The 17,594-nt window shown below is 45.9% G+C and overlaps 1 protein-coding gene across 1 annotated transcript in view; it reads right to left on the minus strand.

Annotated features, from left to right (window-relative positions):
* The window catches only part of SETD1A (SET domain containing 1A, histone lysine methyltransferase), a 960,878-nt gene that overhangs the window by 614,202 nt on the left and 329,082 nt on the right, over window positions 1-17,594 (minus strand). The window contains exon 9 of the mRNA XM_086932054.1: window positions 7,295-8,140. Within this exon, the coding sequence (XP_086788180.1) occupies window positions 7,295-8,140 (846 nt within the window). The remainder of the gene's footprint in view (window positions 1-7,294; window positions 8,141-17,594) is intronic.

Consider the following 17,594-nt stretch of genomic DNA (forward strand, 5'->3'; position numbering starts at 1 on the left):
CCACTACCACCACCAACAGTACTACCACCACCACCAGTACTACCAGTACCAGTACTACCACAACCAGTACCACTACCACCACCAGTACTACCACCACCAGTACTACCAGTACCGCCACCACCAGTACTACAACTACCACCACCACCAGTACTACCACTACCAGTACCACCACCATCACCAGTACTACCAGTACCACCACCATCAGTACTACCAGTACTACCACCACCAGTACTACCACTACTACAGCCACCAGTACTACCACTGCTACAGCCACCAGTACTACCACTGCTACAGCCACCAGTACTACCACTACTACAGCCACCAGTACTACCACTACCACCACCAACAGTACAACCACAACCACCAGTACTACCAATACCATTACTACCATAATCGGTACCACTACCACCACCAGTACTACCACCACCAGTACCACCACCACCAGTACTACCACTACCAGTATTACAGGCAGCAGTACCACCACCACCAATGCTACTGCTACCAGTACCACCACCATCAGTACTCCTGCTACCAGTAGCACCACCACCAGTACTACCACCACCAGTACTACCACCACCACAAGAAGTTCAAACTTCACTCATACATACATCAAACAGGTACAGCACAAGCAGTTCAAGCTTCACTCACACATACATCAAACAGGTACAGCACAAGCAGCAGTGCAAGCTTCACGCATACATACATCAAACAGGTACAGCACAAGCAGCAGTGCAACCTTCACTAATACATACATCAAACAGGTACAGCACAAGCAGTTCAAGCTTCACTCATACTTACATCAAACAGGTACAGCACAAGCAGTTCAAGCTTCACTTATACAAACATCAAACGGGTACAGCACAAGCAGCAGTGCAAGCTTCACTCATACATACATCAAACAGGTACAGCACAAGCAGCAGTGCAATCTTCACTCATACATACATCAAACAGGTACAGCACAGGTACAGCACAAGCAGCTGTGCAAGCTTCACTCATACATACATCAAACAGGTACAGCACAAGCAGCAGTGCAGGCTTCACTCATACATAAATCAAACAGGTACAGCACAAGCAGCAGTACAATCTTCACTCATACATACATCAAACAGGTATAGCACAGGTACAGCACAAGCAGCTGTGCAAGCTTCACTCATACATACATTAAACCGGTACAGCACAAGCAGCAGTGCAAGCTTCACTCAGACATACATCAAACAGGTACAGGACAAGCAGCAGTTCAAGCTTCACTCATACATCGATCAAACAGGTACAGCACAAGCAGCAGTGCAGCTTCACTCATACATACATCAAACAGGTACAGCACAAGCAGTTCAAGCTTCACTCATACATACATCAAACAGGTACAGCACAAGCAGTTCAAGCTTCACTCATACATACATCAAACAGGTACAGCACAAGCAGCAGTGCAAGCTTCACTCATACATACATCAAACAGGTACAGCACAGGTACAGCACAAGCAGCTGTGCAAGCTTCACTCTTACATACATCAAACAGGTACAGCACAAGCAGCAGTTCAAGCTTCACTCATACATCGATCAAACAGGTACAGCACAAGCAGCAGTGCAGCTTCACTCATACATACATCAAACAGGTACAGCACAAGCAGCAGTGCAAGCTTCACTCATACATACATCAAACAGGTACAGCACAAGCAGCTCAAGCTTCACTCATACATACATCAAACAGGTACAGCACAAGCAGCAGTGCAAGCTTCACTCATACATACATCAAACAGGTACAGCACATGCAGCAGTGCAACCTTCGCTCATACATACATCAAACAGGTACAGCACAAGCAGTTCAAGCTTCAGTCATACAAACATCAAACAGGTACAGCACAAGCAGCAGTGCAAGCTTCACTCGTACATACATCAAACAGGTACAGCACAAGCAGCAGTGCAAGCTTCACTTATACATAAATCAAACAGGTACAACACAAGCAGCAGTGCAATCTTCACTCATACATACATCAAACAGGTACAGCACAGGTACAGCACAAGCAGCTGTGCAAGCTTCACTCATACATACATCAAACAGGTACAGCACAAGCAGTTCAAGCTTGACTCATACATACATCAAACAGGTACAGCACGAGCAGCAGTGCAAGCTTCACTCATACATACATCAAACAAGTACAGCACAAGCAGCAGTTCAAGCTTCACTCATACATATGTACATCAATCAAACAGGTACAGCACAAGCAGCAGTGCAAGCTTCACTCATACATACATCAAACAGGTACAGCACAAGAAGCAGTTCAAGCTTCACTCGTACATACATCAAACAAGTACAGCACAAGCAGCAGTTCAAGCTTCACTCATACATACATCAAACAGGTACAGCACAAGCAGCAGTGCAACCTTCACTCATACATACATCAAACAGGTACAGCACAAGCAGCAGTGCAAGCTTCACTCATACATACATCAAAGAGGTACAGCACAGGTACAGCACAAGCAGCAGTGCAAGCTTCACTCATACATAAATCAAACAGGTACAGCACAAGCAGCAGTGCAAGCTTCACTCATACATAAATCAAACAGGTACAGCACAAGCAGCAGTGCAAGCTTCAGTCATACATACATCAAACAGGTACAGCACAGGTACAGCACAAGCAGCTGTGCAAGCTTCACTCATACATACATCAAACAGGTACAGCACAAGCAGCAGTGCAAGCTTCACTCAGACATATATCAAACAGGTACAGCACAAGCAGCAGTGCAAGCTTCACTCATACATACATCAAACAGCTACAGCACAAGCAGCAGTGCAAGCTTCACTCATACATACATCAAACAGGTACAGCACAAGTAGCAGTTCAAGCTTCACTCATACATACGTACATCGATCGAACAGGTACAGCATAAGCAGCAGTGCAATCTTCACTCATACATACATCAAACAGGTACAGCACAGGTACAGCACAAGCAGCAGTGCAAGCTTCACTCATACATACATCAAACAGGTACAGCACAGGTACAGCACAAGCAGCAGTGCAATCTTCACTCATACATACATCAAACAGGTACAGCACAAGCAGCAGTGCAAGCTTCACTCAGACATACATCAAACAGAGACAGCACAAGCAGCAGTTCAAGCTTCACTCATACATACATACATCAAACAGGTACAGCACAAGCAGCAGTGCAACCTTCACTCATACATACATCAATCAGGTACAGCACAAGCAGCAGTGCAAGCTTCACTCATACATACATCAAAGAGGTACAGCACAGGGACAGCACAAGCAGCAGTGCAAGCTTCACTCATACATACATCAAACAGGTACAGCACAAGCAGCAGTGCAAGCTTCACTCATACATAAATCAAACAGGTACAGCACAAGCAGCAGTGCAAGCTTCAGTCATACATACATCAAACAGGTACAGCACAGGTACAGCACAAGCAGCTGTGCAAGCTTCACTCATACATACATCAAACAGGTACAGCACAAGCAGCAGTGCAAGCTTCACTCATACATACATCAAACAGGTACAGCACAAGAAGCAGTTCAAGCTGCACTCATACATACGTACATCGATCGAACAGGTACAGCATAAGCAGCAGTGCAATCTTCACTCATACATACATCAAACAGGTACAGCACAAGCAGCAGTGCAAGCTTCACTCATACATACATCAAACAGGTACAGCACAGGTACAGCACAAGCAGCAGTGCAATCTTCACTCATACATACATCAAACAGGTACAGCACAAGCAGCAGTGCAAGCTTCACTCAGACATACATCAAACAGAGACAGCACAAGCAGTTCAAGCTTCACTCATACATACATCAAACAGGTACAGCACAAGCAGCAGTGCAAGCTTCACTCATACATACATCAAACAGGTACAGCACAAGCAGCAGTGCAAGCTTCACTCATAGAAACATCAAACAGGTACAGCACAAGCAGCAGTGCAAGCTTCACTCATACATACATCAAACAGGTACAGCACAGGTACAGCACAAGCAGCAGTGCAAGCTTCACTCATACATACATCAAACAGGTACAGCACAGGTACAGCACAAGCAGCAGTGCAATCTTCACTCATACATACATCAAACAGGTACAGCACAAGCAGCAGTGCAAGCTTCACTCAGACATACATCAAACAGAGACAGCACAAGCAGTTCAAGCTTCACTCATACATACATCAAACAGGTACAGCACAAGCAGCAGTGCAAGCTTCACTCATACATACATCAAACAGGGACAGCATAAGCAGTTCAAGCTTCACTCCTACATACATAAAACAGGTACAGCACAAGCAGCAGTGCAAGCTTCACTCATACATACATCAAACAGGTACAGCACAAGCAGCAGTGCAAGCTTCACTCATACATAAATCAAACAGGTACAGCACAAGCAGCAGTGCAAGCTTCAGTCATACATACATCAAACAGGTACAGCACAGGTACAGCACAAGCAGCTGTGCAAGCTTCACTCATACGTACATCAAACAGGTACAGCACAAGCAGCAGTGCAAGCTTCACTCAGACATATATCAAACAGGTACAGCACAAGCAGCAGTGCAAGCTTCACTCATACATACATCAAACAGGTACAGCACAGGTACAACACAAGCAGCAGTGCAAGCTTCACTCATACATACATCAAACAGGTACAGCACAAGAAGCAGTTCAAGCTGCACTCATACATACGTACATCGATCGAACAGGTACAGCATAAGCAGCAGTGCAATCTTCACTCATACATACATCAAACAGGTACAGCACAGGTACAGCACAAGCAGCAGTGCAAGCTTCACTCATACATACATCAAACAGGTACAGCACAGGTACAGCACAAGCAGCAGTGCAATCTTCACTCATACATACATCAAACAGGTACAGCACAAGCAGCAGTGCAAGCTTCACTCAGACATACATCAAACAGAGACAGCACAAGCAGTTCAAGCTTCACTCATACATACATCAAACAGGTACAGCACAAGCAGCAGTGCAAGCTTCACTCATACATACATCAAACAGGTACAGCACAAGCAGCAGTGCAAGCTTCACTCATAGAAACATCAAACAGGTACAGCACAAGCAGCAGTGCAAGCTTCACTCATACATACATCAAACAGGTACAGCACAGGTACAGCACAGGCAGCAGTGCAAGCTTCACTCATACATACATCAAACAGGTACAGCACAAGCAGCAGTGCAATCTCCACTCATACATACATCAAACAGGTACAGCACAAGCAGCAGTGCAAGCTTCACTCAGACATACATCAAACAGAGACAGCACAAGCAGTTCAAGCTTCACTCATACATACATCAAACAGGTACAGCACAAGCAGCAGTGCAAGCTTCACTCATAGAAACATCAAACAGGTACAGCACAAGCAGCAGTGCAAGCTTCACTCATACATACATCAAACAGGGACAGCACAAGCAGTTCAAGCTTCACTCCTACATACATAAAACAGGTACAGCACAAGCAGCAGTGCAAGCTTCACTCATACATACATCAAACAGGTACAGCACAAGCAGCAGTGCAAGCTTCACTCATAGATACATCAAACACGTACAGCACAAGCAGCAGTGCAATCTTCACTCATACATACATCAAACAGGTACAGCACAAGCAGCTGTGCAAGCTTCACTCATACATACATCAAACAGGTACAGCACAAGCAGCAGTGCAAGCTTCACTCAGATATACATCAAACAGATACAGCACAAGCAGCAGTGCAAGCTTCACTCATATATACATCAAACAGGTACAGCACAGGTACAGCACAAGCAGCAGTGCAAGCTTCACTCATAGATACATCAAACAGGTACAGCACAAGCAGTTCAAGCTTCACTCATACATACATCAAACAGGTACAGCACAAGCAGCAGTGCCTTTTTAAAGGCTCCACTGACAGGTGGTGGTGTGTGTAGACCATGGTGAAAGGGTGTACTGACAGTAGAAAATGCTTGTCGTTAATGTAGAAATAGAGCTCTCTCTAACAGCTTCTCTGATTCATTATTTGACATATTTAGCTCTTGGTGAAAAGGGGGGTGCCAGAGTAAAAGGCTCCACTCCAAAGGATAGAGCACTACAAGTGAGAGAGACAAAACATGTCTCATGATGTTTTTTTGAAAGGTGATTACAAATATCCTTCATATGTGTGAATGTGGTCTAAGTTATCTTCATTTACGTTTGCAGTATAGAAGTTACAAGCATCACATAATTTGAAACATTACATTTCCTATTAAACAAAAACTTTGAGGGGACTTATGTTTTAGAGAGTATGCTGCTGTTTTTTTTTTTTATCCTTGCCTTAGTCAGAGAACAAAGCATCCAATCTATTGGGCCCCTCTCTTTCAAGCATGAGGGAAGCGTAGGAATGTGACACTACTGTGAGAAGATGAGATAAGAAGTGATTAACACTAAACAGATGTTCCCTTCAGTTTTATGAGGGCAGGAGGGCTTTGGTTTCTGTCAACATACTTTCGTCTCTGCACAAACAACAAACACCACCAGGCGTACAACACCATCTGTGCACGCTTTTACTAACTACACACAAACCAGCCGTCAGTGCACCCTTCCACAAGGCACACACACCTCCAGCTGGCAGTGCAGTACTTTACCAAGCACACACACCACCAGCCATCAGTGCACAATTTCTACAGGCAGTCACGGCCATCAGTACATGCATCAATTGTTAACGCATCCACAATTAAGTATTGTAGCAATTTCAGTATGGTACACTTTAGTTTTAAACATATTCATGTAAAAGCACAGCATGCCACCATTGCTACAATTCCAATCTAACACACATAAATCCACTACACACCACATTAACACACTCCATAACACTTAGCAAAAATACATTACCATTTAAAATGCCATTAGCTCGAACTCAAATAAATACGAGCCCGATTGCATTTCTAATGCTTGTTCTGATGTGGCAGCTCCTGCAGATTCCTTAAATGAACAGCCAACGCAAAAGCCAAACTGGAAGCAGAATTTTTTCAAAGTAGCATCATGTCACTGGCGCCAGGCTGCACTGTGCAGCAATTTAGCGGAGTTGCATAACACCACTTCATGTAATATGGGAAGATCATATATGGTACCTCAGGACCCGTGACATCAGGACAGTAAGAAGTTAATCATATATGCAAAGAAAGGCGATGAGACACAAGAATACCACACATTCATTACATGCTGGGGTTACTTACACAGTAATATATTTAAATGTAACAAACTTGCCAAGCACTGTGATTAGCAGTTACACATGAGATGAGAGACCTGTTGTGGACCACATACCTTGGCTTTCTGCTCCTTAAGCTCCCACCACTCATCAAAAGTGCTAAAGGCCACATTTTCCACCATTTTACGATTCAGGTCACGTTGCATAATGTTCTTCATTTCCTGGACGAGAGTGGCAAGCACACTATCCACTGTGGCAGCATGTGGGTCTTTCTCCTCCTCCTGGTACTGCCACTGCAACGTCCGGTAGTCATAAAGCCTATGGTCATCATCATCGTTCTGATGTAGCTGCTGTTGAAGCTGCTGTGCCATGAAGAGATTTTCATTGTCAAAGTGCTGACTGTCCTGCTCCATGGGGTAATGGTCATAAAGAGGCTGTGTCCCAAATGAGGAATCCTGGGTTTGGGGAAAACCATGAAACGGTTCCTCAAAGGAGCTCTGCCCTTTGCTTTGCCGCTGCTGGTGGAGACGACTCAGCATCTGCGTCTGCATTTGGAATGACATTGGCATGCCTCCCCATTGATTGCCCAAGCGGTTCATCAACTCCATAGAGTTTACATAGTCATAAATGTGAGGTGGAGGAGCCTGGGGATAGTCGTCTGGGTTATGTTGGACATGAAGACCGGGTTGGGGAAAATCCTGAATCTGCTGTTGAGGCACGCCCTCAGCTCTGCTGTGGAGGGGTACAGGTTGGGGGATGGCGGTAGGGGACTGAAGTTGGTAGCCAGTTTGAGGGAGCGTGCCAGCATGTGGGAGAGGCGGATGTGCAAAACCTGAAACACCAAGGGAAAGGTGTCCCATTGCTGAAGGGAGAACAGGAAAGTGCTGCTGTCCTGAGTGAGCTGGATCTTCTGCTTCATCATCTGAGATCTCCATATCCTCTCCTGACGACTGCTGAGAGGCCTGCAAATGGCAAGAGTCTGTTTTAATGACCAGCACTGAAAGTTCTGTAATGTCTTTATTATTTGGATGTCAAATATAAACATTCTACAGGGGTAACGTAAATTGTGCCTGCAACATTTCTGATAGCTTATACTTAGAGAATATTTTGGTAGATAAACAAAGGATTTTAGACCTTCCACCAAAGTGCATTCTAGTGAAAAGAGCATGTAAATGCTGCAGTATATAAGACCAAAGGAACATTTTTTAGAATGGCAATATTAGATGGGGTACCAGGATTAGAAAAAGGCTGATTATTTGACTCAAGCTCATCAACTGAAAGTACACTTACCTTAAATTCTAGTTGACAGAATAAGCATCTCCCTCAAATTAAGAATTTTCAAACAGGGCGCCACAATGAGGAAACATTCTACAGTTATGATTAGGTGGAGGATAACTTGATAATTAACTATTGCAATGGATAAGAGGGAAGGAATATGCTACTTACCAGTATGCATCTGTTCTTGGCATGTAGGGCTGCTGACATTCATATCTGTGCATAGATTGCCGCCTAGTGTTGGGTCCGGGTGATTGCACCTTGTTGTCCTGGAAGAGTCTTCGAAGTATCACGAGATAGGTGGCTCCTCCCTTGGACTACAGTGCACATGGGCATCCTCTCCATCTTCAGATTGTTTTTCGCCATTGTGGCAGAGATGGAGTATAGTACAGTAAGAAATGTCCATGCAAAAGAGAGAATGCTACAGCTGTAACAGGCACCGGGGAGGAGGGTGGGCGATATGAATGTCAGCAGCCCTACATGCCAAGAACAGATGCATACTGGTAAATAGCATATTCCGTTCGAGGCAGGTGGGCTGCTGAATTCATATCTGTGCATAGACTGTATAGCAGTATCTCCTCTAGCGGTGGTCACCTGTGCCAGCTGCAGCAGTTTGAAAAAGAGTTTTAAGAACAGCCTGTCCTACAGCAGCTTGCTGTTTGGAATGTACGTCTACACAATAATGTTTTGTGAAAGTGTGTATGGTAGACCATGTGGCTGCTCTACAGATATCCTCAAGAGGAATATTCCCTAGGAAAGCCATGGATGCCCCCATTTTGCACGTGGAGTGTGCTCTTGGGGGGGACTGTTAAAGTGCATTTAGCTTTTTGATAACATATTTGAATGCATTTAACTATCCATCTGGCTATTCCTGACTTTGATATGGGATTTCTTTTATGTTGTGGTGCGAAAGGAACAAACAACTGTTTTGTCTTTCTGAATGCCTTTGTCCTGTCAATATAATATAGCAGAGCTCTTTTGACATCTAGGGTGTGTAGGGCTCTTTCAGCTACTGACTGTGGATTTTGGAAGAACACTGGCAGTTCTATAGATTGGTTGATGTGGAAATTGTATATGACTTTTGGCATGAACTTAGGGTTTGTTCTAAGTACTACCCTGTTTGAGTGTATTTGCATAAAGGGTTCTTGAATAGTTAGTGCTTGTACCTCGCTAACTCTTCTAAGTGAGGTAATAGCAATAAGGAAAGCCACCTTCCATGTGAGAAATTGTAGTTCACATGAATGTAGCGGTTCAAAAGGAGGCACCATAAGTCTGGTGAGTACAACGTTTAGATTCCAGACTGGTGAAGGTGTGTTTTTTGAAGGAATTACTCTTTTAAGGCCCTCCATGAACGCTTTTATTGCTGGTACTCTAAACAGTGAAAGGTGTTGTCTGTTCTGGAGGTTAGCTGCTATAGCAGCTAAGTGTAGTCTTATAGAAGAATAAACTAGGTTGCACCTTTGAAGGTGAAATAGATAGCATATGATGTTTTGTATAGAAGCATCTAATGGATTGATTTGGTTATTGTTAAAGTAAATAACAAATCTTTTTCATTTAGCTGTGTAACATGCCCTAGTAGTTGGGTCTTCTTGCTTCCTTAATGATGTTCATGCAGTCTGGAGGCAAGTTAAGGTATCCGAACTCTAAGACGTCAGGAGCCAGATCGCTAGGTGCAGCTGATTGGGATCTGGGTGTTTGATTTCTCCATGGCTCTGAGTCAGAAGACTGGATGTGAGTTTTAGTCTTTGATGAGGCACTACTGAGAGTTCTAGGAACGTTGTGTACCATGGCTGCCTTGCCCATGTTGGAGCAACTAGGATCATTGTGACTGACTGTTGCCGTAGTTTGCGTGCCACTAGCGGAATTAGTGGAGCTGGGGGAAAAGCGTACGCAAATCTGCCTGACCAGTTCATCCATATCGCATTGCCCTGTGACAATGGATGTGGGAACCTGGCGGCAAAAAATGTTGAGTTTTGTTGTTGTTGTGGCAAACAGGTCTATTTCTGGGTGCCCCCATTTTTGAAAGAATGGTTGGAGGACTTGAGGGTGAATCTCCCATTCGTGTAGTTGCTGTCTGTGTCTGCTGAGTAGATCCGCTATCTGATTGTCCTTCCCTGGGAGGTGTTCTGCCATGAGAAAGATGTTTTTGGGAATTGCCCACTTCCATATGCTTTGCGCTAAGTGAGACAGTTGTAGAGAGTGCGTTCCTCCCTGTTTCTGTATGTAGTACATGGCTGTCATGTTGTCCGTCCGGATCAACACAGTCTTGTTGTACAGGTGTTTCTGGAATGCTTTCAGAGCTAGAAATATTGCTAGCAACTCCAAATGGTTGATATGCATTTTTTTCTGTAGGGTTGTCCATAGCCCTTGCACTGTGTATTGGAGTATGTGGGCTCCCCAACCTAACAGTGATGCGTCCGCTGTTATCACTATTTGTGGAACCTGCTCTTGGAACAGTCTTCCTTTGGAAAGGTTTTGTGGGTTCCACCACTGCAGAGAGTTGTTTGCACGACTGTTTACCAACACTAGGTCCTTTAATAGTCCTTGAGCTTGGTTCCACTGTTTTGCTAGGCATTCCTGCAGTGGACGCATGTGAAGTCGGGCATGAGGAACAATGAAAATGCAGGAGGCCATCAGGCCTATGAGCTGCATGAACACTCGAGCTGACAGGGAGTGTTGCTGTTGGAATTTGCGAATGAGCATTTGCATACTGGCTATCCTTGCTGCGTTTGGATATGCCCTTGCCAGCGAGGTATTTATAGTAGCTCCCAGATATTGCTGTATGTGGGATGACTGTAGGTTGGATTTCGGGTAGTTTATTGAAAAGCCTAAGCTGTGTAGCAGCTGAAGTGTTTGAGACATGGCTTTTGCACTGTTCGTACGATTTTGCTTGTATCAGCCAATCGTCCAGGTATGGATAAACGTGAATGTGTTGTCTCCTTAGATGGGCAGCTACCGTCGCTAGACATTTTGTGAACACTCTCGGAGCTGTGGTCACCCCAAAGGGGAGAACTTTGAATTGATAGTGCTGGTTTTGGATTGTGAACCTGAGATACTTCCTGTGAGAAGGATGTATAGGTATGTGGAAGTATGCATCCTTGAGGTCTAAGGTTGCTAGGAAGTCTCCTTGCCTTAGCAACGGGAGGACTTGCTGTAGAGTGATCATGTGGAAGTGCTCCGAAAGTATATACTGGTTTAGGGGTCTGAGGTCCAGTATTGGTCTGGGGGGCCCGTCCTTCTTGGGAATGAGGAAGTATAGTGAGTATACTCCTGTTACTTGGTGCTGGAAAGGGACTGGCTCTATGGCCCCCTTTTCCAGCATGCTTTTCACCTCTTGTTGTAACAGGGCAATGTGTTCCGTGGACATTGGACGGTGTCTGGGTGGTATGTTGGGTGGAGTAGAAGTCAGTTCTAGACAGTAGCCATACTGGATAATTTGTCTTACTCACCTGTCTTTGGTAATGGTGTTCCAGACTGGTAGGAACTGTTGTATTCTTCCTCCGACCAGTGTTATGTGGTCTGGAGGTAGTGTATTGAAGTCACTGTTTTGTGGCAGTGGAGGCTCTGCAGTTATTGCCTCCACGTCCTCTACCCTTATTGCTATTTCCTTGGTATCCACCCAGATTGGGACGTTTATTGAAGGTGGACTGGGTATTGGCTTTATATGCTGAGGCACCTTGTGACGTGTTGCCTTGTGCAGCTCCTCTGTATGATGAGCGCCGAAAGGAGCTTTTATGCTGTTGGAACTGTAGCGCACCCATTGATCTTGCAGTTTCAGTGTTTTTCATCTTATCCAGAATATTATCTACTGATGGTCCAAAGAGAAAGTCTGGATTGACCGGCTGGTTTAGAATAGTAGATTGCACCTCGCTTTTAAAGCCTGCGATGCGTAGCCATGCGTGTTGTCTTAGCAAGACACTAGTATTAACGGAACTTGCTGCGGTATCTGCTGCGTCTAATGCACATTTAATGGAAGCATTTGTGATGAGCTTCCCCTCCTGAATAAGAGCATCAGCTTGTTCTTTGAATGGCTCAGGTAGATGTTGCAGTATGCTCTCTAGTCTATCGTAGTGTGCCCTAGCGTAGCGAGCTAGTAGAGCCTGTGTGTTAGCTATTCTCCATGAATTGGCTGCCTGTGCAGCTACTCTTTTTCCTGAGGCTTCAAGAATTTTTGATTCTTTATCAGGAGGTGGTGCTTCTCCAGTTGTTTGGGAGTTACCCCTCTTTCGTGCATTAGATACAACTAGTGAATCAAGCGGTAGTTGACCTCTAATGTATGGAGGGTCTGTAGGGGCAGGCCTATATTTTTTCTCAACCCTAGGGTTGATAACACGTGCTCTAGCTGTATCCTTAAAGATATCAATTGCGTGTTTTAGTACACCCTTTAACACAGGGAGTGTTCTAACTGTTCTCTCAGAAGAGGCAAATGTATCAAAAAGGAAATCCTCCTCTATTGGGTCACTATGCATATCAACATTGTGGTATAGTGTAGCCCTATCCACTAGTAGGTTAAATGCCACTGTATCATCTGTGGGTGATGGTTTAACTGGGTAGGAGGAGGTGTCAGGGATGGGATGTGTATCATATGGGTCTTGATGATTGTCCCATGTGTTATCTTGTGTCTCTGCGTCCTGTGGATAGTTATAATCCTTCTCAGGATCCTCTTCTGCATAATCTACATTATACTCTGACTGTGTAGGAGAGTAAGGGGCATAAGGCGTGGTAGGCATAGTAGGAGAGACAGGTTCGAAAGGTCTAAGTGGAGAAGTGGCAGAGTCTTTCTTTTTCTTTACAGGAATTGGTGAAGAAGGTTCAGTGTCCACTGGTCTCTTCTTTTTGCGGTAAACTGTTACTTTGCCAGTCTCACGGTCTATGTACAGTTTTGTTTGTTTCTATTCAGTAGGATCAGGGTGAAAGAGTTCTTCTTCCACTGTCCTTGGTTTTGGAGTCGAATCCTTGGGTTTTCTCTTTTTTGGATCGACGTTTGTTTTCGGATCAACAGTTTTTGTCGGTTTGATAGGCTTAGGTATCTTTTCAGTCTTCTTTGGGTCGGGGTTTGTTTTCGGATCGACCGGACTTTTAGGACGGACCGTTTTTTTCGGAGGTTTGACCTTTTTTGGTTCTTTGTCCTTTGTCGAATCGATTGGTTTCTTCGGTTTGACTGGGTTCTTCGGAGCAGTTGTGCCCGTGTTGAATGGCTTTGGCGCAACCTTCTTCGGTTGGACTGCTTTCGGTTCGTCGACTTTCAGTTTCGGTTCGACCGCCTTTTTCGGAGCGACGTTCGAGTCGACACCCCTTTTCGGGTCGACGGCCTTTGGTTGTAAAGGCATAAGCGGTACGTCGAGCTTCGGCTCGGCGGCCTTTGGGTCTGCGTCTTTCGGTACGATGACCTTCGGTCCGACAGCCTTCGGATCGACAACCTTTGGTTTTTTGAGAACGTTACTTGGGCCTGGTGGGTCAAAAGGTTTTTTCTTGGTATTCGTAGCCGAGCTTGAATGCGGGGCTATTGAATCAGTGTTTTGATGTTGGCTAAGGCCTGTTAGCGATGCCTCGACCGGAGACTTTGGGTTTCAGGGGCAGTGTACTCACGGTTCGCCCCTGCGGGATCTGTTCGTCTTTCGGATCGTCCTCGACGGCCACGATCTCTAGATCCGAGTCTTCTACGTCGACGAGCTCTTGGTCGTAGTCGAAAATGTTTTCCGGTTCTGGTGCTGGTCTCTGCATCTCTTGCCTAGCGGCCCGTCTATTCCGGATTGTCTTTTCGGAACGGAATTGGGCACAAGCCAGGCAATCTTCTTCTTTATGGTCCGGTGACAAGCACTTGTTGCATACTGGAGGTCTGTGAGTATGCGGATACTTGGAATGGCATTGTGGGCAGAATTTAAATGGACTTCGTTCCATCGACGATAGGCCCACTTGGCGTCGAAAGGCCCAACGGCCCGCGTCGATGACTGGAGAGAAGTATGAAGTTTAACCGAGGTATTAGGCACCGAGCGAAAGCAATACCGTCGAGTCCGAAGGCCTTTTGGCCTTTAAACAAGTTTTGTTTCGATTCTGAACTTGGAGTGTAGGAAAAACATCCGAACCCAATGGCGGAAAAAATCAATCTGAAGATGGAGAGGATGCCCATGCGCACTGTAGTCCAAGGGAGGAGCCACCTACTCGTGAAACTTCGAAGTCTCTTCCAGGACAACAAGATGCAATCATCCGGACCCAACCCTAGGCGGCGATCTATGCACAGATATGAATTCAGCAGCCCACATGCCTTGAACTGTCACTTACCGTATAAGCATCTATAAATCGTGTGCAGTGCTGTAGATACACATGCGTTGCATACTCCTACTTAGTATTTGGTCTGGACATTAGAAGTTGTTTTCCTTTAAAGAAGGTCCAAGTCATGGGGTGTGGAGTGACAACACCCCTAGATGACAATGTGAATGTGCACAAACTCCACCTTTAGACTGCTTTCCATGCAGCAAGGAAAGGTGAAAATGAAATATAGTGTATCAACTACATGTGTCTTGTAGATTATAGCTAGTGCAAGGAAACATATACAATCAGTGCCCATTTCTGGGAAGGAAGGTGGGTGCATGTGAATCTACAGAACTACAGGCTACAAACAGATGCTTACGGATTAAGCAACATATTCTGTTCATTGCATGACTGGCTGTAGATACACATGCTTTGCAAAGCAGTGTCCTACCAGGGGTGGCTAGTGGGCAGATGAGGCAAATATTTGGCCAACAATAACTTGCTGTGGCACTAATATGCCCACGCAGTAATGCTTTTAGAACGTGTGTTGTGTTGACCATGTTGCTGGCTTACATACATCGGTTAAGGGGATGTTTACCAAGAATACCATGGTAGAGAGCATAGTCAACCGCCAAGGAAGATGGCCGCTTTCTGAAGCAGCTAAAATATAAAAATGGTGATGTCTAGCTGATCCGGTCTCTGCCGAAGAGGTGAGATCTGTGAAGCGAGCAGCCTTGAGTGGCGACACAAGGCTTGAGGCGACTGACGCTGTGCAGGCAAGATGCACACAGGAGCGCAAGAGGACTGGCTGTCAGTGGCATTGGGGAACCGATGTGAACCACTGGAGAGCCCCCGGGGCAGCATCTTATCAGTTAGGCATTGGAGGCGAACAGGGTTGGAGAGGAAGAACGACGTGGCTTTCCACTGCCGGCCTCGGGACCGCAAGACTCGCGAGTCAGCCTCCGACCTCAGTTGCTCTTGCTTATTTCACTGCCCCAGAGTGAGCCAATTTGCCCCGTGGGTGGGAGCCCTTTGACGGTTCCCTTCTCCCATGTAGCAATCTGGTGCTCCAGCAGCTAAATCATGGCTTCCATACTGACCTGGGGACCCGGATCAATAAAGTGGAGCAGTAGAGAGAAAATGACATCTTCGGGGCAGTAGACCTTCGGCTCCTACGTTACTCAAAGGGTGTGGATGGCCCCAATCCATGGCTAAGTGCCACTAGTGATGAGCAGAGGTCAGTGATCGCAGCTGGGAGTGTGGCAAATCACTGAGCCCGAATTTGAAATCCAGCAGCCTACCATTCACCGGCACACTGAGACCCTCCTATTGTTTCTTGCAGCGCAAACAGTTTTCATTGCACCTCACCTTCAACTAGCCGAACTTTGCATGTTCTCATGTGAAAGATGTAAGCAGACGCCTGTTTCCTCCCTGCCCAGCCTCGCCAATCCATGTGCACTGCCATTATACAACGCACTGTGCTGGGCCCTCCCGTCTTCAGCTCACACCATGTGCAGAGGGTAGCTGGACTTTTGCCACCCCAGCCAAGGTAACCCTGTGTGAAACAGCCCTACCGGCCTGCTTATAAGTGGGGGTTCTGCTACAGCAATATTGGATTACATTCTTCTTCTAACAGCCCAGAGGCCCCCACTGTGACACCAGAAGATTCAGGGGTAAGCAGAAGTGTACACACTTGTTGCCCCATGGCAGCCGACAGCACCCCCCTCCCCTGTGCAAGGCTGCTGCTTTGTGGCTAAAAGCCTCAAGAAGAATGTGGTCAACATGACCAGTGGGAGGGGAGCCCGCAGCGCCCATCAAGCCAAATTGGATAAGTATACACTCCCTAGAGATTCTGCCATGATTCAAGTGACTATTGGTTTGCAGGCTTCGACAGCGCAGGCCTCCCCAGGCGACAAAGTGCTCATACTTGTAGACATAATGGGGGCGATGCAAGGGGTGCAGAGCGCCCTTGAGAATAAAATAGGCTTGGTCTCTACCTTAGTTGCATTGATAACAGCTGACCTCCGTAATCTGAGAGCTTGAGTAAAGAAGGCAGAGTTCTCGATTACCACCCTCAAGGCTGAAACTGCGACATTAAAGGTTCAAGTCGAAGACTTACACGAGACCATAACTGCTTTAGAGGCCACACTGAAAGACTTTGATGGTCGCTCGAGAAAAGACGTCTGCGTAATAGGGGTCCCTGAGAGATTGGAGGGACCTGCTCTTGATCTTTTCCTCAAACAGATGCAACCCAATGGCCTCTCCAATTATCTTTATGTTGAACGAGCCCATCGTGTCACAAGTACCCCGCCGAAGCCAGGTGCACCTCCACACCCAATAATAGCTCACATCTTTAACTATCGCAACCACGACGTCATACTACAGACTGCTCGCTATGCACCACCAGCCCAATACGAAAACGTCAGTCACATTTTTGCCCAGACTTCACACTGCATGTCAAAAGGTTACGCAGCAGCTTTCTTGAGGTCAAACGGGCCCTAAGAGATGTGAAATAAAATACTCTATTATCTTCCCTGCGCAACTGCGAGTGGTAGCAGATGGAAAGACCTGGTACTTTACAACACCTAATGAGGTTTTGGATTAGTTGGATGAATGGAGGGAGAGTGGTAGGAGGTGCTGGACCTCTATCTAAACCAGTACGACAACGATGCAGCTCCACTACCCTGGATAGAACACAAGAATCAGGAGACCAGTGAAAGCAACAGATCTCAACTTACCATCCTACCTAGCGGCTCCACAAGCTTCCAGCTGGGTCTAGGAAGTAGCTACCGAGAGTACCCCATGGATCTGACACTGGTACTGTGTCATACTGAGGCCATGCTGGTGTGGGCGTTTGCACTCAGATCTTTACTCTTGCAGCCACATTGA

This window comes from Lissotriton vulgaris, chromosome 7 (assembly GCF_964263255.1).
Source record: "Lissotriton vulgaris chromosome 7, aLisVul1.2, whole genome shotgun sequence".
NCBI lineage: Eukaryota > Metazoa > Chordata > Amphibia > Caudata > Salamandridae > Lissotriton > Lissotriton vulgaris.